At 49.2% G+C, this 22795-nt stretch overlaps 3 protein-coding genes and 1 long non-coding RNA gene across 8 annotated transcripts in view; 3 read left to right on the forward strand and 1 right to left on the reverse strand.

Annotated features, from left to right (window-relative positions):
- Window positions 1-9622, forward strand: part of slain2 (SLAIN motif family, member 2) — a 28752-nt gene extending 19130 nt beyond the window's left edge. Inside the window, exons 7-9 of one of the 2 annotated variants that reach the window (XM_069193809.1) lie at window positions 1901-1978; window positions 4241-4490; window positions 5625-9622. In XM_069193809.1, the coding sequence (XP_069049910.1) occupies window positions 1901-1978; window positions 4241-4490; window positions 5625-5691 (395 nt within the window). In that variant the 3' untranslated portion in view covers window positions 5692-9622. The remainder of the gene's footprint in view (window positions 1-1900; window positions 1979-4240; window positions 4491-5624) is intronic. The other variant, XM_069193811.1, reaches the window with a different exon arrangement.
- Window positions 9623-9706: 84 nt separating this feature from the next.
- Window positions 9707-19307, reverse strand: LOC138241144 (uncharacterized). The gene is made up of 3 exons (XR_011190326.1): window positions 19217-19307; window positions 18824-18994; window positions 9707-10442 (listed from the first exon to the last, which is right to left on the reverse strand). It is a non-coding gene; the product is annotated as an uncharacterized lncRNA (long non-coding RNA).
- On the forward strand, window positions 13324-19356 carry slc10a4 (solute carrier family 10 member 4). Of its 2 annotated transcripts, XR_001478255.2 has the most exons (4): window positions 13324-15032; window positions 15889-16099; window positions 17302-17981; window positions 19164-19356. XR_001478255.2 is itself a non-coding variant. In XM_015345485.2 (3 exons), the coding sequence occupies exons 1-3, from the start codon at window positions 14464-14466 to the stop codon at window positions 17830-17832; spliced, it is 1311 nt and encodes a 436-aa protein (XP_015200971.2). In that variant the 5' UTR covers window positions 13324-14463; the 3' UTR covers window positions 17833-19356. The 2 variants fall into 2 exon arrangements, 1 of the variants encoding a protein (XP_015200971.2); XM_015345485.2 differs by having other exon boundaries at window positions 17302-19356.
- Window positions 19357-19460: 104 nt separating this feature from the next.
- Window positions 19461-21930, forward strand: zar1 (zygote arrest 1). 3 transcript variants are annotated; one of them, XM_069193821.1, is made up of 5 exons: window positions 19461-19948; window positions 20018-20302; window positions 20959-21051; window positions 21131-21205; window positions 21600-21930. In XM_069193821.1, exons 1-5 carry the CDS (start codon window positions 19559-19561, stop codon window positions 21741-21743), a joined length of 987 nt encoding a protein of 328 aa, XP_069049922.1. In that variant the 5' UTR covers window positions 19461-19558; the 3' UTR covers window positions 21744-21930. The 3 variants fall into 3 exon arrangements, with proteins under 3 accessions (XP_069049922.1, XP_015200973.2, XP_069049930.1); XM_015345487.2 differs by having other exon boundaries at window positions 19461-20302; XM_069193829.1 differs by lacking the exon at window positions 20959-21051 and having other exon boundaries at window positions 19461-20302.
- The last annotated feature ends 865 nt before the right edge of the window (window positions 21931-22795 follow it).

Below are 22795 nucleotides of genomic sequence, written 5' to 3' on the forward strand. Positions count from 1 at the left end.
CAGGGCTTACTGGTCCTGCTTGTACAGCTGGGTGAACTGGAGCAGCTGGGGTCAAGAATTCAAGAATTAGAAAGTACTTGAAGTACAGGGATTAAAACCATCATCCCCAGTTCTCTGCAGAGTAACGTTATCGCGCCCCGTGATCTGATATGTGTGTATGGTCAGGGAGTTTCTGCACTCTACTGTCGTGTATTTTCTATAAAGTCCTGGCAGTTCTGTAGCATCACAGATGGGCATCAGAAGGGAAAGCTAAGCAGCATGAATGTCAGGCCATGAGAGACCAGAGGACATCCAGCATTGACGTTAATGAACGTGGGCACCAGGAACGCATTTCTGCACTCATTTTAGACCACGGCATCCTATCAAGGAGTTTTGAAAGCAACATGCAGCTCCTCTCTGCATTCCTCTTAACCGAAAGGCTGTCTTGGGTTTAGTGCAGATTGTGTCGCTCAGACTGTGTAGCAGTTTAAGTGTCGGCCTGAAAGGCACATCTGCTTGGCTTTTAAGGTCCCACAACCATCTCAACATCCCGACCGCATCTCCCGGCTTCCATGTGTGCTCAGCCGTTACTCAGTCCCTACCCTGGACTGAACTGGGTGGTGTTGGAGAGATCGCGAACAGACTGTGTGGAAATATGACTCCTGTGTTTTCTCACAGTGTGACAATTTATTAGAACACTCCATTTCCCGTAGCTTTGATCTGTTGTGTTGAGGAAATCAACACACTGTAGCTGCAAGTGCTGATTAAGTTGTCAGAAACAGTTGTTAATTGGCTCAGAACGGACTTGCAGATTTTTCATATTTCATATCATATCATATCAAGGAGGTCTTGAACCATGGCAAAGCTGCAGCGATCTCAGATCCAGCTTTTAGTTTTATGCAAGGTGAGTTTGAGTAATGGAAATTGTTTCTGAAGTAAAAGATTTTTTGCCTGTGTTGAAGCCCTTCAACACAGAAGTCTTGTTCTGAGTAAATTTGCTCACTGCTGTGTTTCTGTGTTAATGAATGTCTGTTCAGGTATATTTAAAGGGCTTTAATGCGGGGGATGACCTGTCTTTTGAGATGATAAAATGATGGCTGAGCACTGCACTCATAATAACCTTGCTTTGTACAGCTTCTTAATCTTGCTTATTTTCTGCTGCTGCTTGTGATTGATTGATTCTTGGCTTTTATGGCTGGAAGATCTGCCTCTGTTTTCATATCCCCTTTCTGAGCTTCAACGGTCTTTCTTTTTGCTTTCACACCTGAAATCTTTTATAGGAAATTCAACGTATATTAATAAAAAAAACTGTCAACAGAAAGTGCAGTTTAGCAGAGGCTCCTTTTTTGTTACGTTTTTCAGAAGCAGATTTCTCTCATTTTTTTTAACTCGTACATTTGGGGAAGTCGGTTCCCTGCAGCATGTGAGTGCTCTTGTCGGTTGTCACTGTTCTCTGGGCAGAAGGATGCGATTTGCTGATGCCACAGAGGGTCTCGAACACGCCCAGCTCCACCAGAAACACACACGTCTGTGTTAACTGCTTCCCTCCTTTCCCGATGATCTCAGCATGTCGTGCCTTTTTCCCATTTTGTTCATCGGCTTTGCTGAAGTGTCCTTGGGTTGTTCTCACTCCAGGGTTTTTTTTTTAATTGGTGGTGGATTTGGTATTTTTGATTGGAATCGGGTGCTGAGACCTCTCTCTCTCTTGCTGGTTGGGTTTCTGTGGCTGGAGCAGTCTGTTTCTGACGAACCCCCCTTCCATCCTTGACCCCTCGCCCCCCGTCTTCCCAGCACCCCTCCTCTGTTTCCGTCATCGCTTCCTCCTCCTCCCCCACCGCCTGGCTGCTTCAGGGGCCGTTGGAGTCCTCCTCCCTCCTTGGTGACCTGTTCAAACCCGTAACGTCTCCTTGTTTCTCTACAGCTCCGCACAGGTATACAAACATGACTCGTTCTTCCCCGAAAGCCAAACAGCTTCTTCAAAGTCCAGCTTCTTTGAGAGGTAACCCACTGCCTCTGCCCCCCACCTCTCAGCGGGAGGCTTGATGTTCTGTCCCTTTCTAGTTTTACACTTCTCTGTGACCCGTCAGGGACTTCTGCTGAAAACACTGGCTTGCACCTGTCTCTTCACAGTCAGGACTGCAGTGCCCATGAGGCTGTGGCTGCTGCACCTTTTCACTCTTTCTATTCCTTCTTTTTTGTTTTTCTAACAGCTCCTAAGGTGCCTTACTTTAGATTACTCCATGGATATTGGCTGATGTGTGTGTTTTAAGGCCATACGAGGACTAGAATCAGGCATGGGAGGTGCCTGAAAACCTTCCTCAACAGCCGTGCCCTTTCACTGAAGCCAGAGAGTGCAGCTCAGATCGGCCTCGCTAACAGCCTGGGAGCAAGAACGTGCTCAGCTCGCAGCTCGCAGAGATGAGACCTGCCTTGCTTTAGCCACTGCTGGTGTCTTGAGTCACAGCAGTCAGATTACAGTAGTCTGGACCACTGTGCTGTTTTGGGTTTGTTTGCCAATATGTTGGAAAAAAGCGATTGGATTGGTTAGATGAGTAGTGCTGAATGGGATATCTGAGGAATCTGCTCTGCTGTACATTATCAGTGAAATATATTACAGATCAGGTGAAGAAGTGAGAAACTGTTTTACCAGTTAAGTTCAGGGTGAACCTCAAGGAAGCCCAGAGTGGAATGTAGTCAGAGCAACTCTATTTTTCCATTTAGCATCTTTTTTTTGGGCTTAATTTTCTACTCGGAATTTAGAGTGCCTTAAACCTGCAAATCGGTTAAGGTTACATTTTTTCCCAGTTACAATTGGCAGGTAATTCTGCTCCCTTAAACTGAGTTTGTGACCTGGGGGCGCTGTGGAGATCAGTCTCGGCTCTCCAGGGCAGTGGGTTCGGGTTCTTTCACCTTCTGTGGTGCTGTTTGCCGTCCACGATCTGAAACAATGGCACTGTGGCCCATTAAGACAAGTCTCACATTGCTGATGGAAACGCAGTAACTGGATAAAATGGATATGCCAGCAGTGATTTATTAGATTGGTGAACAGCCCGATCAAATTTGTGTTTATCTGACTTAATCAAGTCTGTGAAGGATTCCACAGGAATTATACGGTTGTCTAAACTGTATAATAGCATGCACCGTAAATAGAGACAAATATGCTACAGATTGCCTAAATAAAACCAAAATTAAAAGTTCAGTTTTATGTTAAAAGCTTTAGCGAAGGTCAAGTTTTAAAAATGTCAGCAGACGCCGACTTTGTAAAAGATTTGGGCAGCGAGGTGAACAGATGTGGTGCCACTGTGTGGCACAGATCCCGGATTGCAGCTGGACTCTAAACTGAGCTGCTGCTGTGGTGCCGGTCTGAGGCCTTCTTGATCACAATGGGAACGCCCGACAGAAAAAACAGCGTTCATGTGCTTGAACATGCTTCTAGACATTTATCAAAAATTATTTTGCTGATCTATTAAGGGACAAGCTTGCCCAGACTATGTGGAAGTTAATTTTAAAAAATGAGAATAGGAGACACTACTCTGCACAATGGATTGTGGGATTGTGAGGGTCTAAGCACAAGCTACCCCACCATGTTTTTGAAGGTGATACTCTGGGTTCTTTCAAGAAACAACGGAACGGGATATTGGGTTCAATTCGCTGCTAGCAATTCTGTAACCTATGTACTTTATGGAGAAATTTCCATTTATCTGTCTTAAGAGATTAATTCCGTCTCATTCTTTTTGCTCCAGTTATTTTGGCCAGTACGACCAAGGTGGCAGCTCGCCTTGTTGCTTAACGTCCTGAAACATCAGTAGGAGGTAGGACGGGACCTACACGTCCTGCCTCGTTGGCACTGCTTTCATCCCGCCGCCGTTTTCCTCCTGCTCTTCAGTGACCTGTCCCTGTATCGCTCCTCCTGACGTCCTGCAGGCTGCCAGCTGGTTATGGCATCGAGCCCTGTTTATTTCTGTGCCTTAACACTGAGCTGCTTTAGCCAGGAGCTCCCTCAGTGCTCATTCCCCTTCCCCTGGCTTCTGGCATGTTACTGTTTCCAGTACCACAGGGATCCAGGAAGCAGTATGAGGCACTGATATGATGAGAGGGCAGTGCGGGACCAGCTGTAGGGCTAGGCCTGGTCATGTTGTGTGATTGCGGTATTGGTGCCCGAGGCCCAGCTGCAGCAGCCTGTGGTGCTGACAGGAGAGGAAGCGCACGGAGCTGCTGCTGGGCCTGCTGACCTTGTCTCTCTCTCGCCCTGCCCTTTCAGTCCCTTCGCCCAGCAAGCTGCGGGCCCCCGCGACCCCCTCCCCGCTGGCCCTCCGGCAGCCCATCAAGGCCGTGGCGACCCCCAGCCCCACCCACTCCTCCGGCTCGCCGGGCCCCGCCCCCTCCCCCGCGGGCGGCGCCACCACCCCCACCCGCTCCCTGGGCGGGCGCAGCGGCCTCCCGCGCCCCAGCACCTCCGCGGGGGGCGGGATACCCGTGCCCCGCAGCAAGCTGGCCCAGCCGGTGCGGAGGTAAGGGCCTCGTCTCGTTCCCAGCTCCTCCCAGGCGCCGTGTGAGAAATCCTGGGAAGATCCCGGGCGTGTGCAGATTGAAGGGGACAAGTGTCCCTGTCCTTGACGTGGGGCTGCTTGGAGTACAGTAGAGTTGTTTATTGCCATATGTACACGCACATTGGAATTCTTCATCGCGCTGATCTCTTGGGACACACACAGTAAAACAGACAACACTACACAATGCGGACAACAGGAACAATAAATATATTGTGGGAAAATTAAATATGTAGCAGCGAGGGGGGAAAAAAAGGGGTGGACTATGTAAAAGGGGCAGAGGGCAGATGTGTATGGAGTCTGAGGCCCTGCAGTTATCTGTCGAGGATGCGCACTGCAGTGGGATAGAAGCTGTTCTTGAGTCTAGTGGTCCGCGCTTGAACAGTGCGGTACCGCTTGCCAGAGGGCAGGGGGGAGAGCAGTTCTCGTCTCCCTGGGCCAGGGCCCAGAGCTGAAAGCTACGGAAATATTACGAGCGCCGCTGTATGGCTCTCCTCTGGAAGATGGCTCTGTGGATGTTTTTACTTGTAAGACTGCTCTGCATCCCTGCTCCTGAAAAGCTGTCCTCCTGTACGTTCCATGTGTGACTTTGAACACGTAAACCACTCTTATTAAACAAGTAATTGTCCGGTTATCTCACTCAGGGCTTAGCGGCGGCCGGCGCTGGAAACCTCTCTGCAGTGAGACCCGGGCTCTGTGACCAGGGCTGCTGGGTGGTTTGAAGCTGCCCGTGGGTCCTGAGGGGCTGTCATGTCCCCTAACGCAGATCCAGTGATATTTAGATTACCCAGTAGTTTCCTCAGGATTCCACCAGTGGCCAGTGTTGCAACAGTACTCATGTCCTACAGCTGAAGCTGATACCACAGCTTTTCAGGAAATGTCTTGCTCAGAACGTCAGGTCTGTTAGCTACTAGCAGTCACATGAGCTTGTTGAGTGGAGTTCCCCCTTTTCATCTCAAGCTCCCTCATTCTGAGACAACAAAACTGTATCCGATAGCAAAGTCAGCAGAGTATTTGTCTTTAGTTTTACGCTTCGGCTTCGAGCTAATGATATCACTACCGTCAGACTAGGTTATCTTTTTTCCCCTTTCCTTCCAGATCATTGCAAGCTCCCAGGACCTACGGTGGTATAAAGGATGACAGCTGGAAAGAAGGCTGTTACTGAAGCCCCCCGGCCGCAGCAGAGCTCTGAGCACGCAGCTCCATCTCTCCGTCTCCCACGGCTTCCCACGCGAGGGAGCCTCGGCCTCCGCCGATTAATCAGCACAGAACTGGCAATGCCAATGGCAATGCAGCACTTTACTGACGCTGGCTCTTTTTTTTTAAATAAAAAAAAAATCTTCATACAATCACTTTTCCGCGGAATCCTCATCGAAGCAGAGCTCCTGCAGGACCCGGTGAGGTGTCCCAGGCGCCGGGGCTCGGTCCCAGTGGATGCCAAAGAAACCAGCTGTCCGCTCGCGGCAGCGAAGGGGAGGCGCGCGGACTGTTACACTCCGATCTGGCACAGCAGCGACGAGCCTCCGCGAGACTGGGAGTCGGGACGGGCTCCCTCGTGCCCCGCGCCGCGCGGACGCCTCTTGCTTGTGAAGGGCAGCAGGCGGCAGAGGAGGCACCTGACACTCGAACTGTGCTTTCACTGTTGAGCCGGCTGTTACTCCAGACATATCTGCCTGCAGAGGGTGCAGCTGAAATGACATATCTGGAGGAGGCCATGCCAAAGGGCTTAGTGTTCGTTTCTAGGATCTCTTTCTGTTCTGCACTGTATGTCTCGGCTCAGGAACCCGTCATTGGTGTGCAGCCAGCTTCTCGGTACAAGAGGGGGGCAGGTGCCCCTCGTGTCCGTCTCCCATCAGCATCTGTTCCTCTTCCCTCGCAGCGCGGAGCTGCACGTGGAGCTCTGTTCAAACTATGCACCCGTCCCACAGCGACACCAGACTGAAGCGTGTGGACTGGACACCTGCCTCCTTTCATCCTGCAGGCAGAGACGCGTTGTGTGTGAAACGCCCCTGTAACTTCAGTGTTACACATTGAGGTGCTGGGTAGGAGAAAGTTGCCTTGTATAGCCACGTCTCGCAGCGAGTAAGGCCTTGAGTCCTGGCAGTGCCCCCCATTTCATGCCTGTAAAGTGCCTGGGTTGATGAAATCAATCATCCTTCAGTTCAGTTTGGCAGTGCGCCCTGTCCGTTCAGACTGGTCTTCAGGAGGAGACCGTCGCTCCTCTGGTTTTGTGGTGGTGGGGTGGGTTTGGAGCCTCCGAGGCGACGCGCGCCGATCTCGGGCCGGCCCGCTGCCCCCAGGGCCCCGAGCGGCAGGCTCGTCCGCCCCTCCGGCCCAGGCAGTGCTTTCAAAAACACACTAGCTTTCCCATCCTCGGATACCTCGCCGTCGGGACACTCGAAACTGGCCGTCCCTGGGGCTTCGGTAAGCATATTGGTCTCCTGGCATTTTTGCTTTGCTTTCCTGAACAGCTCTGAGGTTCGAGTCTCAAGCCAGTCTGCTGCCAGAGACCTGGGGACTTGCCTGCTGGCGCCGATTTCACCCGAGTCCTCTCCGGTTCGGTGATGTGTTGCCAGGAGATCGTCACAAAACAGCATTTATTTCAAGGAGGGTTCTTTTAGTCAACCAACTAGAGTGCATTGATATTTAAATTTGCGAGATATATTTATTCAAATTTATTTAAAAGACTTCTTTAAAATTATATTTTTTTTTCACAAAAATAAAATTCTTTGATTTGTTTTTGTTTTTTTAGCCTCCACTGCTAAAATTGTACATTGAAGATTTTGTTTTGTTGGAAAGTTCGTTTACGTTATTTATTGCTTGAATCCTGTTGATTTGGTTTTGTGTTGAGAATACTTTAAATAATGAGTGGACAGAAAAAAGTAGAATTAGGATTTCAAAAGTGGACTTAACTGTTAGCACAGACAAGATTACTACAGACGACTTCTTTTAGGTTTCTTATTTGATGCTGTAGCTCTGCTTGAGTGTTGAGGTGTGTGACTGGCTACAGTTGAGGTAGAGTTTCTGTGAATTGATAGTGGGGGATGGTTCTTGCGTCACAGTTATTTGTATCATAATGTTTCCGACAACATCCCTCTCCGTTTTATATCCAGCAAGTTGATGGTTGTAGTTTTTCAAGAGTGCAAATAGAACAAATGTGTACAAGACAGAACTCCAATGCTAACCATTGTCTTTCGATCTTGGAACAAGTTTCTTACCTCACGGTGGTACAGTTGAAGGACACCGCCTGGTCTCCGGGCTCTCGGGCCCTGCGAGCCTCCTGACCTCCAGCGGTGCCCAGAGAGCAGCGCTTGACCTGTCCTTGTCTGTGACCGCGAGGCGTCCGGCTTGAGCTACGGACCCTGCTGCGGCTCCAGACGCCAGCCCATACAATCATCACCGAGCCGGGCTGGAAGCACAACGGCTTTCCCGTGTTCGGGAAGCGAGTGAAAAAGTGAGCTTTTCCCAAAGTCTTTTCCGTGTTTGGGAAAGTTCTGTTGTTAGGCAAGTGACTGCTGTCCTGTAAAGAACAGTTCGTTTAAATTTGGAAAGCAATAATTAAAAGGGGTGTCTCTGGAGGTTTAAGCGGCACAATATTAACTTTAGATTTAAAAGTTATTTTCCGAACAGTAGAGGTGCCAAGCTCTCGCTGTTGCAGGTCGAATAGACTTTTAAACAAAAAATAAACATTTAATTTGACTGTTATAGTATTGTGTGACGTTGTACTAAGAGCTTTATTAGTTGACAGGGTTATTGTCTTAGCTTTCTGTGCCAGAATAAAATTCAGATTCGTAGACGTGCAGTTTGCCCCCGGCTTGCGAAAGTAGCCTTAAATATTTAAAGAATCATTGTAGGATGGGGAATAAAAAATCCTTTAACATGATTATTTTAAATTAGCCAAGTTAAAGTCTGCATTTTAATTGGGAGTAAATTAAAAAGTGGAGTGTTAATTCTTTTAATCCAACATCTAATTTTTTTTTTGCTACTCAACATTAAAAAACCCTTCCGCTGTAACGGATCTGTGCGTCTTCCGAGTGAAACGTACCCAGCGAGGCGGGCATGGTGTTTTGCATGCGCGCAGTGCTCATATATCGACCTCTGGGGTGGCATCTGTTAGTCCGCAAGGAGCCTGCAGACTGCTGGGGGACACCCCACCTGCAGTGACCCCCCAGAAGCGGGACCCCTCTCGATTGTCACTGAAACACATGCGACAGGCTCCCACACGTCCGCACAGCAGCTGGGACAAGGGGTCCTGCAGCAACAGCGCAGGAGGCTTTATTTTACTGCAGCTTTCTTTGTGTGAATGTATCTGGAGAAAAGTCCTTGCTCATCTCCTGCCGCTTCGTTGGGAAGGTGAGAATAAAATCTGTCGTACTATTCACCTTGTTTTACACCGCACAGAAGTGACGTTTTCTAAAGGGGGGGACATTCTGCAGACTAAGGCAGTGGAATGACAGAGCCCTTGGGAATAAGACACCACAGTATCACTTCCGGTATGTACCTGAGCTGAATACCCTTACACCCGATTTCAGAAGTGAAGCTCTGTGCGCTGTAACCTGCAGCATGTGTCTTCAAAACCCACTTTACAGGTGCAGCCCACTCCTCTGGGGGTAAGAGATAATGTAGGGTGTGTGTGTGCAGGTTACTTGATACAAACCCAGTGCCTATGATTTACATGAGTTATATCTTGACTTTTTCTGAATGTGCTTTTTTTTGTGCCAAGTCTGGATTTGTCATTTTACTTGTGTGGGCAGTAAGGATTTTCTTCTGCTTGGTTTTTTTTTGTTAATTCATGGTTTTCTGTAATTGCATTGATAAATTTATATTTGCTCTTGTAAAAAAAAAATAACATGCGCCTTGGTATTTAAGAATAAAAGCTTAATCTGTAAAATTATTTATATGCAGAAGCAGCACGCACTGTAATTCAAAGTTTTTCATTTTTGCAGGAGGCTTGTGCCACAAGTTGGAAAAGACAAGGACATACCACGAACTTTGTGTAATTATTTTGGTTACAAATTTTTATATAGTCACCAACATGTTTCATTTTTCCCCATGTAAAACCACATTTCAAATAAAACTAAAGAAAAACAACCTTTTTGATGTTTCAAAAACTTGCACTTTTTACAGTCTTCACTTTCAGAAAAGACTGGTGTGTGTCTGTAAAATGCATTAGCTCTTTGTGTTGAGCAGTGTGGAGGGAGACTGGAGTAGCAGCAGATTCTCTGGACTCCTGACTGCAGGGTTGCGGGTTCGAGTTTGGCATGGCAGTTGTACCAATGTCCAAGAACGTGCAAATTAGGTCTTATTGCAACATAAATTAATATTCACAAATCACGTGAAATTCACTGTACAGTGTGTCCTAGTGTGAAAAACAAATCGGAAAGACTTGGATTTAAGCTAGTAGCTAGAAAAAATGGGTAGGAGTTAAAGTGTAATCCATAATGAACAATGTATACTGTAAATTAAGATTTTTAAGTGACTTGAGTGTTATTCTATTACTTGGGAATCTTTCTTGAGGGTCTGAACTCTCCTAAAACATGCAGCCATGCATCACACCCCTGTTACTGCTGTTCGAACCCGTGAGTTCAGTGTCGTGCTACATGTACTGATCTAGGCTCCTTGATTGGAACAGGGGCTTTGGAGTTACTGTAAGTGACTCGTGTAAATTCCCGGGTGTCACTTCAGTTAAACCACAGCACAGTCCACCGCCATGGTGCCTCCGAGTATCGCTGCCGTCTCTTCTGGAGATGTACCAGATGGTCGCCCTCTTTCACATCGCCTACGGCGTTCTTTGGGAGCAGGCTGAGTGAGGTACTACGCACGAGGGCACAGCTGCGCTGGGGCTTGAACCCGCAGCCCTGTGGCCCGGCAGCAGGCGTCCATGTTGCTGCGATGCTCTTGCCCGCACCACCAGAGCTTCAAGGCAGATACATGAATTTAGATAGATGGTGTGGGGAAAAGACATTCCTTTAAACACATTATACAGTTTATACTAGTACACACTATCAAGCACTTGGTTGCTTGTGGCCTCTTCATATATTCTGATGAACCCTAGAAGCCCTCAACAGCTGGCAGTGAAATAATGGTCTTGCTTATTATAATTCAGTGGAGTCAGTGAACCTCAGAAGACGGTATGGCCAGACTACCGTGGTGCTGTCTAGCACTCTAAAGAACTGCTCAGTTCTTTGTTAAGGATACACTTTCTCCGATATAAACAATGGATTCTAATAGATTGCATCATTGGTGCAAATAATGTGTAGTATCGATATACAGTATTTACTGTGAAAATGACAGGTTCTTGTTTATCAAAAACCATTGCATTTTCTACCATTTAAATGCCACCTCTTCAGCTAATTTCCTATGAAAAATGTGAACAATAATCCATTGTGTGAGAGGCTGATGATAAACTGTGAAGCCAAACCAGTGCAGGAGCCGCTGCTGTGTCTGTTCCCAATGAGCCGCTGTGACGTACACAGCAGGGCAGACCTAGTTGGCAAGTGAAAAAATAATCAGAATGATTAATAATTGGAGAACTGAAGGCAGTGGTGGCTGTTGAGGTAGCTTTGGCGAGAGACAGTCTTGCACAACAGATACAAATAAATTGCAGATAAACCCATGAAAGGCATTTGAATGCCTAAAATACCTTTCACATGCGCCTGTACATGCCGTTTTCAAATGCCCTTACGGCCTTCACAAGCAGGCCACCTTCAGGCGTGTGCAATGCTGTGCCAGTACAGTGTTACTACCATTCCCTATCTTGAAAAGAGCCATGATCGGTGCATCTGTTGTAAAGGGAACTCGCCACAAGGGGGCAGTAAGAGCACACGGTAGCTCAGTGGTCGACCAACTTAATGTAGGACGGGTATTAATGGTTGGTAGTCCGCTTGTCCTGTCTAATGTTCAAGACAAGACATCAGAGAGCTGGTGAGCACTGAGGAGTGAACACATGGGCATGTTCAGCAGAGTTTCTGCCGCCTTACCCCGATACACAGTCTCGTACACATCGACTGGATGGAGCTTGAGTGAATGTTAGGAGGAGGGAAAGCTGTTCAGAGCTCATTTGCTTCGCGGGCATGACAAGATCATGAAAGATCATGCTCTTGAGAGAAATAAATTAGCCCTCAAAACAATAGAACCAACCCACCGTATTTAGACCAAAGACCTGACCGCAGCTCTAACTGCAAGCGGCACTCTACCAGTGCCCGGATCTCGATGGCACTACAGTCAAGGCTTTCACCTGGGTCAGGGCAGATGGAAACACGTCTTTCTACGCGGGTATCACGCCTTTCCCCTGTCACTGCAGTTTCACGTGATGTAAATTCAGGATGTCGAAGCAGTGTGGAGCCCCTGTGACCCGGTGCAGTGCACAGGAAATAGTTTAAGAGGAAGCTGCTTCAAATTCGGTTGTGCAGTAATATTTTTTTCATAACCACCACCAGAGTTCAGAGCCTTGTAATAATTATTGTCCCATTCTGCCTCTTCCAGATCTGTTTCGATATTTTTCACAAGGGGCTCGGCTGAAAAACGTTCTAATCATTTATGTAGCGACTTTCTTTGGAGCGTTTTTGTAAGAGAGAAATCCAAGTGAAATTCTCCTACAAATTTCATTATAATAAGCAGTTTATTGAAAGAAACTGTTCCATCCATCGCAGAATTTGAACTATGGGTGTATTTTCTAAATAACATAGATGTTTTCTGGGCCAATAGGAGTTTCGATATCTTCTTAAGGATTTGCAAAAAATTAAATTCTTGCATGCAAGTAATTCCTTGGAAACTAAGTGAAAGACCACTTAACACTGAGGAAATGTCTTTACACAAAGGGTGGTGGGAGAGTGGAACAACCTCCCAGTTGTGATCTTGACACCGAAACCCTGGCTTCTATCAAGAAACAGCTGGATGAATTTCTCCAATAGATTAGCTACAAACCCTCACACGCGCCCAGATGGACTGAATGGCCTCTCGTTTGTACCTGCTCTTATGGTCTAATTAGGTCTAATTCTTTCTCCTATCGGGAACGACTAATTAGTGTCAGTTAGCATCATATCTTGATCCAAAACTGGCTAGCGAGTTGTCTCCTGGGTACAAAGACCAGTCTCCTTGAAGTGTTGTGAAAACACAGGAGACATTTCGAGTCTGCCCACTGTGGCAAAATAATGACAGGAGCTGCTGCCAGACGGCGGCAGTAAGGCTCCTCGAGAAATGAGCTGGGCCTGCCTGTGCTTCACTGTGCTGTCTTGCTGCCAGCCTGCAGGGGTCCCATGAGCGTGTCACCCCGTCACGATGCCTCCTCCAGCTTTACTGTATCTCAATTTAAACTCTGAAAAAAATGAGTTTTATTGATTAGCCGAATCTTACCCCTTATTTACTCTCTTTTAGCAGATAAAACGTGTTTGAGAGGGCAGGAAAGCTGCCTGGGAGAGAGGCATGATCCTGACTCGCTCTTAACCGAAGAGACTCAAAGTCTAGACGGCACAGATGACGTCATCGCACCCGTCTCTCAGAATGCTTTATCCCAGCGGTCAAACAACGTCACCGGTAGCTGGTCACTTTCTTCAAGTTAGTTTCATTATTTATCGACCGAAATACATGTATGTGATGAAACTGGTTACTTGTTTCACTCCAGAGACTACAAAACGCAGAGAGATCTCTTGGCCGTCCAAAAGCACAGCCATTCGGTCGGCTTGGTCAGTAGACTTGAGCAGCTGTGCTCCGTGTCTTCAGTCATGGGACGGGGAAGACTTTAAAAGTCTTCAAATGCCTTCAAGAGTAAACTCAAAACCAGAGTTTCTGACCTGTAGTACACAGTAGTAGCTGGGTTCTCCTCTGCTCATGGGCTAGTGTTGCGGGTGATTTGCTAACATGTTAAAGGATGCTTTGGCATCAGTTCTTCTGTATAATGTCCGTTGCCGTACTGTATCTGAGCTGCCGCCTATCAGGAACGCTGGGGCTCAGGCGAACTGAAGTTCGTTTCACTCCGATGCGGATGCCAAGTTAGCAAAGCAGGACCGAGGCCCCTCGCCCCGAGCGCGGAGACGGGGCTGCGGTCTGCGACTGTACCGCGTGACTCTACTCGCACCTGTCCGAGGTGCTGAAACACGCCCCAGCGCCGGGGGATTCACGAGCAGCGCGAGTGGACAGGGGCCTCCACTCGGCCTGGACCGCTGCGGGGCGTCCCTTACTCTGGGCAACAAGGCTGAGAACAGCAACCGCACAGTCCTACAACAGTAACTCGCGTGGATGGGTGTGTTCGTTTTATCATCATTGCGAGTTCCCATGCTTACACCGGGGGTGTGATCGTATTATCTTTTTTTCCTGCCCTCATGATTGCTCTTGCGACTGGAGCAACGCCTCTCTTAGAAACCAGGACAGTTTGGGTTTTTTTTTTTAACCCAGTCGCTCCTTATGATGCGACTTACGGCTCCGCTTCTTTCAACACGATCGTACCAATAAAAAGAAGGCTTTGCGCACAGCTGAAGACTTTACGAAGACAAACCGGAGACAGATACGGGAGTAGAAATGTTGGTGGACAATTTGTAATGTGAAAATCTGAAAAAAAAAAGAAACTCTGATGTGAGGGACGCCGAGGACAAGCCCTTGCCTGAGCCGTGCGCGCTGTGAGATAATAAAAAGACGCCAAGAGCAAGACTGAGCGCCGGCTTCTCTGGGATGATAAGCAGAGCCCCTCGAAGCGCGTGTTATGTGCTCACTGAAGCCCCTCCACTGGATTGAACCATTCCCGCGAGTGAGCATGTCTTAAAGGACAGAGCGCTCCCTGCCCGTCAGACCACTCCGATCTCTCCCCACCCAGCGGCTGGCCACGGGTCCGGAGGATGAGGCGCTAGGGAGTCCGACAGCTCCTCACGCACCCACAGGGGATAAAGAGCGGACACCCGCGGGCTGCCTGGGGGACGTGAGAGGGGGGTATTTCCCCAACTTGATGATGGAGAATTCCAGCGCTGCAGCAACCGGCCAGTTTGCGCCCGAACGCTTCGCGGAATTTTTAAACTTGAAGGAAAGCGAGATGAACACCACGCGTGTCGCGGGTGGCCCCCCAGAGGGGCTCCCCGGCGATGGAGGGATAGCCACCGGGGATCCGGTGTCCATCCTGGCCAGCACGGTGAGGACCGCCGCCCTCGGGGCGTGGGCGGCAGACGGACCGTCGGCTCCCCCGCCGCCGGGCTCGGCCGGGCTGATGGTGGCCTTCTGGGATTCGCCCCTGAGCCACGGGATCAACGTGTTCGTGGGCATCGTGCTGTGCTTCACCATGCTGGGCCTGGGGTGCACAGTGGAGGTCAGCCACCTGGGAGAGCACATCCGCAGACCCGTCGGGGTCCTGCTGGCTCTGGTGTGCCAGTTTGTCATCATGCCGCTGGTGGCCTTCCTGCTGGCCCTCGCCTTCTCCCTGGACGACGTGGCGGCCATCGCCGTCCTCCTGTGCGGCTGCTGCCCTGGCGGGAACCTGTCCAACATCATGTCCCTCCTGGTGGACGGCGAGATGAACCTCAGGTACAGTCTTCCGTCTCCTGGCGAGCTCCAGCAAGTAAGACACGTCCAACCCGGGTTTAAAAACAAGGTGCCGGGCTGCTGGCATTTTCTTTTTTTGTTGCACAACCTAATCTTTTGTAAAGTACTTTTTTTCAAGTGTAGAATCGCCGTTTCTGAGACGCACACGCGGTCTGGAGACCCGGCAGCGGCGGCACCGTTTGCGCGCTGAGAAACCGCATAAATTCAAGAATTGCGTTAGAAATTTCGAAATCGTGTAGTCGTATCCTTCTAATACCGAAACGTAACCCGCATATATTTTTAGAGGACACTCATTTTTCACAACTCAATACCTCAGGCGCTTGAAAGTTGTATAGGTTACATGCCCACATGCAGTATGTAAAATTAAATACGGCTAAGACGATGGTTTGGTGACTAAGCATTTTTACAACCTGTATTCGGCTATTTTCATAATATAATATTTCATATTAGAATATGATGTCATATTTAAGTCGTATAACACCGATAACATACGTCTAGTTTTTACCATTTCTTTGTATAAGTGCTTTGTCAGGTTCTTCCAATTACACCTCTGCTAAACTATACTGTTGAATAAACGATTAGAAAACAATAAGCCATGGTCAATGAATTGCGTAACTGCAGCTTATTTATGTTAGTTATTTTTAATTACTGGTAAATGATTAATGAACTCCCGTTTGCCCATCCGCGGCCGGACAGCGGAGCGGGGTCGCTGTCACTTTCTTCGGCCGAGCGCACTGTTGCTTGTCAGGACACCGCTGCGAGCCAAGAGCAAGGGCCGGTCTGTAGCTCGGGTCTGCACGGCTACAGCCTGTCTTCTTCCTCCTCCTCCTCTCCCCAGCATCATCATGACCATCTCCTCCACGGTGCTGGCCCTCGGGCTGATGCCTCTGTGCCTGTGGATCTACAGTCGCGCGTGGATCAACACCCCCGTGGTGAACCTGATGCCCTTCGGAGCCATCATCCTGACCCTCTGCGGCACCCTCATCCCCATCGGCCTGGGGGTCTTCCTCAGGTACCGCTGCAACAGGGCCGCTGACGTCATCTTAAAGGTGAGCGCCCTCCGTCCGGAGATCCCGCTCCGTTTCTGTTGTCAGGGCAACGCTGTGCGCCCCGGTCCAGCTGGACACTGGGCAAGACGGAGCCGTGTGAGAGATCCAGCTCAAAGAGACAACGCATCGTTACTGTTGCTCCGATATTTATTTAATTTTTTTAACCTTTTTTGAGCAGGTTTGTTTCTCACCGATCCGAAAAAACTGGCAGAACTCGGCAAAACGGAGGACAGATTTACAGCAGCTTCCAAAACTCTCAAAGAACGTTTTCTTTTTCAAAAACCTGTTTCTAACACGGATGTTGTAGTTTTAATACCCAGACGCCACAGAGACTAAAGCTGTGGAGCTGGGCGTTAAAGAATATAGTTTTTTTTTTTTACTAAAAACAGTGGAGAAATACAGTACTGATATGTCGGATCTCAGGGTTCCGTTGCTCATTTTAACAAAATAAATTATTTCTTTAGCCTGCTCATTATAAATCGAAATGGAATTGATTTCGAGTCCATTAATCGTGGGTTTTTTAATGACGCAGGAGACAATAGTTAGAAAGCTACGTAACTGTTGTATTTTCTATTGTATATATTCCATAATGTAGAAATCAAACACCTTATAAGGTAGCTAGAAAATGTGTTGACGATGGTGAGAAACAACGAATTTAATTGATTGCACCTAATTGTGATGTAAGACATCACTGCACGACAATATGCATAAGAGTAATTATAACTGTTAATAAATTAATAATTAACAATTTTACTATTCAACTGTTCTACATCAGCATGAATGAAGCCTGCAATTTTTTAACGAGTCACGATGTCCCCACACACCCCTTTAAAATAGGATACATTTGTGACATCTCATTTGTGTCCAACCAAGGGTAAATCACATTTTTAACGAAAATGAAATCATTTTCACACACCTGTAATTTTTTTAAAAAAGGGACAGGACTGCGCGCTAGCTCGATTACAAGCTTGTTTGGCGTGTAGCGGGTGGTTGAACTCGGGCGGCCGTGTCTTGAAGAATACCATCTTCGACTTCGCGCAGAGAAACCTGCTCCAGACACCCACCGCTGCTGGGGCACAGACGCGTCCAGCTCGCAGTCCTGGTGTTATTTTCTCGTAATCCCCGCTGCTCTCCGCTGGGGTTGCCTTTCGCCTCCTGACGCTGCTTGTTTCCCGACCCCTGCCCCGCCCCCCCCCCCCCAGGTATCTCTGTGGTCCTTGCTGGTGACTCTGGTCATCCTCTTCATCCTGACCGGAACCATGCTGGGACCCGAGCTGCTGGCCACCGTCCCGGCCTCCGTCTACGCGGTGGCCGTGCTGATGCCCCTGGCCGGCTACGGCGCCGGCTACGGCCTCGGGGTGCTCTTCGACCTGCCCCCCAACAGCCGGAGGACCGTGTCCCTGGAGACCGGCTGCCAGAACGTGCAGCTCTGCACGGCCATCCTCAAGCTGGCCTTCCCCCCGCAGCTCATCGGCGGCCTGTACATGTTCCCCCTGCTCTACGCCCTCTTCCAGGCGGCGGAGGCCGGCCTGTTCATTCTGGGGTACAGGGTCTACCGGCGGGACGTGCTCCGCAAGCAGGAGCCCACGGGGGAGGGCGACGACGACACCGACATCACGTACAGGAAGCTGAAGGAAGAAGACGCCGGGGCAGACGCGGCGTACGGAGCGGTGACCGTACACGAAGCGGGCTCCCTGATGCTGCAGCCGCGCCACTGCGCTGCCCCGCTATAACGGGACCCGGCCGGACAGAGCTCGGCACCGCCGGGGTCTCGCCCGAGTCTCCCTCGACTCCCCCAGAGGCCTCGTATCGCCGTAAAGACATGACCGAGAAAAGACGATGTGCTGCTGACACGCTACACCCAAGACAGCATAGCTCCCAGGTGAAATGTACTTTTGGGAAATAAATCCACAGAAATCATCCATAAAAGCGTTTTGAGGCCGCTGGAGCACCACAGTGTTTCAAGAGTAGGACAAGCTTGAGGAACACAAACCGATATACTCCAAAACCACCGAACAATACAAAATAAACTATTTACGACTGTAAACTAAACTATGTAAATTGGCATCGCTGAACAACGCTATATTAAACATATACAGTATATATGCATCCGATCATCTCTATAATAACAAGTTAACCTAACGCATTTATTCACATAGTATGCTGACAGAAGTTTAAGCTATCTCTCCATATCACACATTTCTGGAATTATTTCAAAATGGGCAGAAGTGCTTTAAAAAAACGTTTTAGGAAAAGCCTCTAATTAAATGGAAAAAAAAAACAAACAAATCTGATGTAGACGAGGTCGTTATAGGGGTAGCTGAAGGGCACAAACTGGCGCTTTTGTCAAGTTACCGTCTATAAATTCTCATTATTATTTTACAGGCAGTTCACTAGACTGCTGGAGCACAACAGACAATTCATTTGTCATACCTGGTCCTCAAACTAGCGTGTCGGGATTCACAAAAGGTGATTTAAATCAATGAAAAGGTGCAGGCAGAGTCTTGGGTACAAATCTGTTTCTAAAACTCTGGCTCAGATTGAAGAATAAAAGAACAGTTGCCGGCCATGCGACCCATTTAGTCTGCTCGGTAGTTATTAGGTAACTGCTCCCAGGGTCTCATCCCGTCATTACTTGAAAGAAACCGGAGTACCGGCTTCAACAACATGGCTGGGCAGCTTGTTCCACACTCCCACAACACTCCGTGTAAAGAAGTAACTCACGTTCTCGCTTTTAAATGCGCTTCCATGTTGCTTCCACGCGTGTCCTCTGGTGTGTTTCACTCTGAATCCTGGAGACATCCGCTGGGTCGGTCCTCAGTTCTTCAGCTCATCGGTGCAGGAATTCATTCATTCATAAACAGCTGCGTCTATTCGCTAGCCTACGGAGAGGTCCTAAAGCAGCAAGATCTATTTTTGTAACGCGGTGACCAAAATAAACACGGAATTCCAAATTCGGTTTCACTAGTAAACTGTACACATTCAGTTCTGAGATCCTATATATATATATCCTAATACTTTGTTGTTTATTGTATTATTTTTTTTACTTGCCCATATTCTCTAGGAGATGTGATGAATGCACCTGTTCCCCAAACAAAAAAGAATGCTTTCCGATACCTGTGATTTCAAGTCTAAAACGTTCACGAAGCATCACAAGAGAGCACTCGGCGACAAAGTGTACAAAGATGGCGTTTAGGCCTGTTAAGAATATTGTGGGTACAAAAAAAAAACAACTAATAAAAAGCCATTTGAAAACACTCTTCGGAACACGTTTGGAGTGTTTTTTCGCCCCTACAAGCCTGACACAGACATTCTCGCCCTCGTTAAGCTAATTGGGGTTAATGAAAGACACACGGTGCCTGACCCGCCCCGCCCCGCCCGCAGAGCCGGCCAATCGGCTCACGAACAGCGCCGCTACTAAAAGGCGCCCGGGGAGGCGGGGGGAGTTGGCTATCCATCATGGCTACGTACGGTGACGAGTATGCAGACAGCTACCTGTACTCTTCCTACAACCCTTACTCGTACAGGTACTTCAATCCCAGGCCCAGAGGGGCGGGCTGGAGGCAAAAGAGTTACCTGTCCAGCTACGGGGACACGGAGAGTTACTTTGACAACCACCAGAGGGCGCAGCTGAAGTCCATCCTGTCGCAGATCAACCCGAACCTGACGCCCCGGCTGAGGAAGGCGAACACTAAGGACGTCGGGGTGCAGGTCAACCCGAAGACGGACGCCTCCGTGCAGTGCTCTCTGGGGCCCAGGACCTTGCCGGCGCGGACCCGTCAGGCCCTCAGGCGGAGGAGGCAGGATGTGCAGGTGACCGGCAGCCCCGTCAGCAGCATCGAGAAGGAGGTGCGCTTTCCCAGGACCCTCGCCGTGTACTCGCCCATCGCTTCCAGGCGGCTGACCTCTTTCCTGCAGGAAGAGAAGGACGAGGGCGAGAGGCCGCCGCCCCCGGACCCAGAGGAGCCGGAGCAGGCCGGCGAGGAAGGCGAGGAGCAAGAGAGCCGGACGACATCCGCGGAGGGTGAGCCGGAGCCGGAGCCGGAGCCGGCAGCCGGAGAGGAAGCCGAACCGGAGAAAGACCACAACGAAGACGACGACGACGAAGACGCCGGCGGCGCTAAGGAGGCGCCGCCGAGCAGAACTGAAAGCGTCCCGAAAGACCAAGAGGTGACGAACGCCAAGGCCCGAGTGAGATTTCAGGTGAGCCGTGCGATCTCGCCCTTCTCTTGCTGTTGAGTAGTTGACTTCATGTCCCGAGAAAGACGAATCGCAACATTCAGTGCGGTGTACAGTAAGTAACCTGGCAGATTTAAACTGCTGCTGGCTAGAAACTCTCACCAGTAACCAGTCTGCTGTCCCAGAACCAGAGGCTACTGGGAGGGAGTCTGAATCCCTGTTCTAGAGTGGTTTCCCAGGCCTGGCTCGGGGGTTCCACCACATCTACAGGTTTATTAAAAATCGATAAGGTTGTGATAAATCCTGGGTCTGCTGATGTTCCTGCCAACACTGGAGCAATGTGTGTAAACCAAGCTAAAGCAGTTCTGCTCTCGTTTCATTGGCATGACCTGCCGATGGGGCTTGTCAAGCTTTTTGTCTAATCTGCTTGCTTTGCTTCTTTTGAAAAAGCAAAGACCAGCATCCCAGAACTGGGTTACTCTTTGGATGATCTTCAGTTAAGTCTTTGCAGGTCCCTTAACTGGGGGGGAATCTACAGGAGGTCATTATACTTTCCTAACGGGAATGAAGACTGGTGCTTTGAAAGAGCAGGTGTAGACAGTGTTCCAGGAACAGCTAGCTGACTAATGTTCACGTTGAGTAAATCCCATCTTGCTCACTTGGTGAGGTTTTGTCTGCAGTTCCTGGAGCAGAAGTATGGCTACTATCACTGCAGAGACTGTAACCTCCGCTGGGAGAGTGCGTACGTGTGGTGTGTGCAGGGCACCAACAAGGTGAGCGATGGGACGATTCTCCTTCCTTGCTCTGGGGGGAGGAGGAAACTCAAACTAATTTTGTGTCTTGTTGCAATAGGTTTATTTCAAGCAGTTCTGTAGGACGTGCCAGAAGGCCTATAATCCCTACCGCGTGGAAGACATCACGTGCCAGGTAAGTGCTGATGGGGGCGATGGCTTCTAGACCGGTTTAACTCCTCACCCGAGGTCCCAGGTCCCAGACACGAGCTTCCAGCTCACACGGGCTTAACGTGGGGGGGCTGACGCGAGTTGCTCACTTGCTGATTGAACCCCTGGAGGCAGCTCCTCAGTTCTATTTCGGTAACTTGTGGCCCAGAATGGCTTCGGGGTCTCGGCTATGCTTGGCTCCTGGAGGGGCTCGGTCCTGTGGCGGCTCTGCCAGACTGGCACGTCCGGGGCGGGGTATGGGCATGGGCTGGCTTCTGTTGGAGCCCGTGTTCAGGCAGTGCTGAGCCGGCTCCGGACGAGGGAGGGGATCCTGGCGTGAGGCTGACCTGTGTGGCTTCCTCCTCCTCTTCCTCTGACAGGCCTGCAAGCAGTCCAGGTGCACGTGCCCGACCACCATGCGGCACGTCGACCCCAAGCGGCCCCATCGCCAGGACCTGTGCGGCCGCTGCAAGGGCAAGCGCCTGTCCTGCGACAGCACCTTCAGCTTCAAGTACATCATCTGAGCCCCGCCAGCAGGAGGCGCCCTTCATCGCGCCATACTGCAGTGATGGAGACCGACCCTTGGGGTCTGGTGTTACTGTGCAGATGTAAGCTTTTTGAGTCCCAAGTTTTTTTTTTTTTTGATGAATGACTTTCTTTTGTTAGCAATTGCAAGAACTGTTATGGGAAAAAATAAATGGAAAGATGGCACTCCTCTCCTTGATTGTTAGTTGTTGACATGCACATGCCTACTGCTGGGGCCGAAGAGGCATGCTCTGTCCTCATGTGTTGGATCGGGGTAAAATGGAGTATTGGTCTTTCAGCTAAAAATTAAAAGACTTGTGACCTAGACTGTGGTTTTTAAAAGTTCATTGTGATGTATGGGCTTCATTCTAGGGCAGATGATCCAGTGACTGCTGCATTAGATGCTGGCAGTTCCCATGTTCTGTCCAGCAATGCTTGTGTTTCATGGGCAGATTTTTTTTTTCCCCTACCTGCTCTAGGCTTTTCCAAGATGCTTCAGCACAAGTATTAAAAAAAAGAGGCTTCTGAGCAAGTGCAGTTGAAGCTTTAACAGGTTTCAGCTGATGACCCTCAAGTCCAGCTTCTCCTGAGCTGGAGCAAGTGCTGTGAACTTATTCCTCACTGAGTCATGTTGATTTCAAGCCCTGTCTGGTTTGTGCTTTTTTTTTTTTTGAGTGCTACTCGAGCAGCTGCAGTATGTACCTGCTTGAGATGGTGTTGGAAATTGAAAACCCTCCTTCAAGCTGGAGGTGTGGGGGGGAATTGTCAGTTTCTGCTAATTAAAGAGGGTTCCTATGCATGTCAAAAAGCTTCACTAGTGTATTTCCTTGTTAAACTCTGTACACAAGTTAGCCATAACTTTAGCTGAGGCTTTTCCTCAGACAAGTTGGTAACGGGGTAAGCCACTACACCAGGGGCAGAGGCCAGGTGGTGGGGGTTAATTGCTGTAGAAAATGCCTAAATCGCCTCCTTACGGGTTTTGTGGGACCAATGTCAGGGCTCTTCGACCAGTCAGACTTGAGTCTTAATTTAGTAGAAATTGGTGTTGCTG

The sequence above is a fragment of the Lepisosteus oculatus genome, chromosome 1 (genome assembly GCF_040954835.1).
Source record: "Lepisosteus oculatus isolate fLepOcu1 chromosome 1, fLepOcu1.hap2, whole genome shotgun sequence".
NCBI lineage: Eukaryota > Metazoa > Chordata > Actinopteri > Semionotiformes > Lepisosteidae > Lepisosteus > Lepisosteus oculatus.

Excerpts from the sequence above, each read along its gene's own strand:
- zar1 (XM_015345487.2), top strand. The coding sequence starts at position 19,559 with ATGGCTACGTACGGTGACGAGTATGCAGACAGCTACCTGTACTCTTCC. Across the intron at positions 21,052-21,130 it reads GTGTGCAGGGCACCAACAAG|GTTTATTTCAAGCAGTTCTG; the intron begins GTGAGCGATGGG and ends TTGTTGCAATAG. Across the intron at positions 21,206-21,599 it reads TGGAAGACATCACGTGCCAG|GCCTGCAAGCAGTCCAGGTG; the intron begins GTAAGTGCTGAT and ends TTCCTCTGACAG.
- slc10a4 (XM_015345485.2), top strand. The coding sequence starts at position 14,464 with ATGATGGAGAATTCCAGCGCTGCAGCAACCGGCCAGTTTGCGCCCGAA. Across the intron at positions 15,033-15,888 it reads GACGGCGAGATGAACCTCAG|CATCATCATGACCATCTCCT; the intron begins GTACAGTCTTCC and ends TCCTCTCCCCAG. Across the intron at positions 16,100-17,301 it reads CCGCTGACGTCATCTTAAAG|GTATCTCTGTGGTCCTTGCT; the intron begins GTGAGCGCCCTC and ends CCCCCCCCCCAG.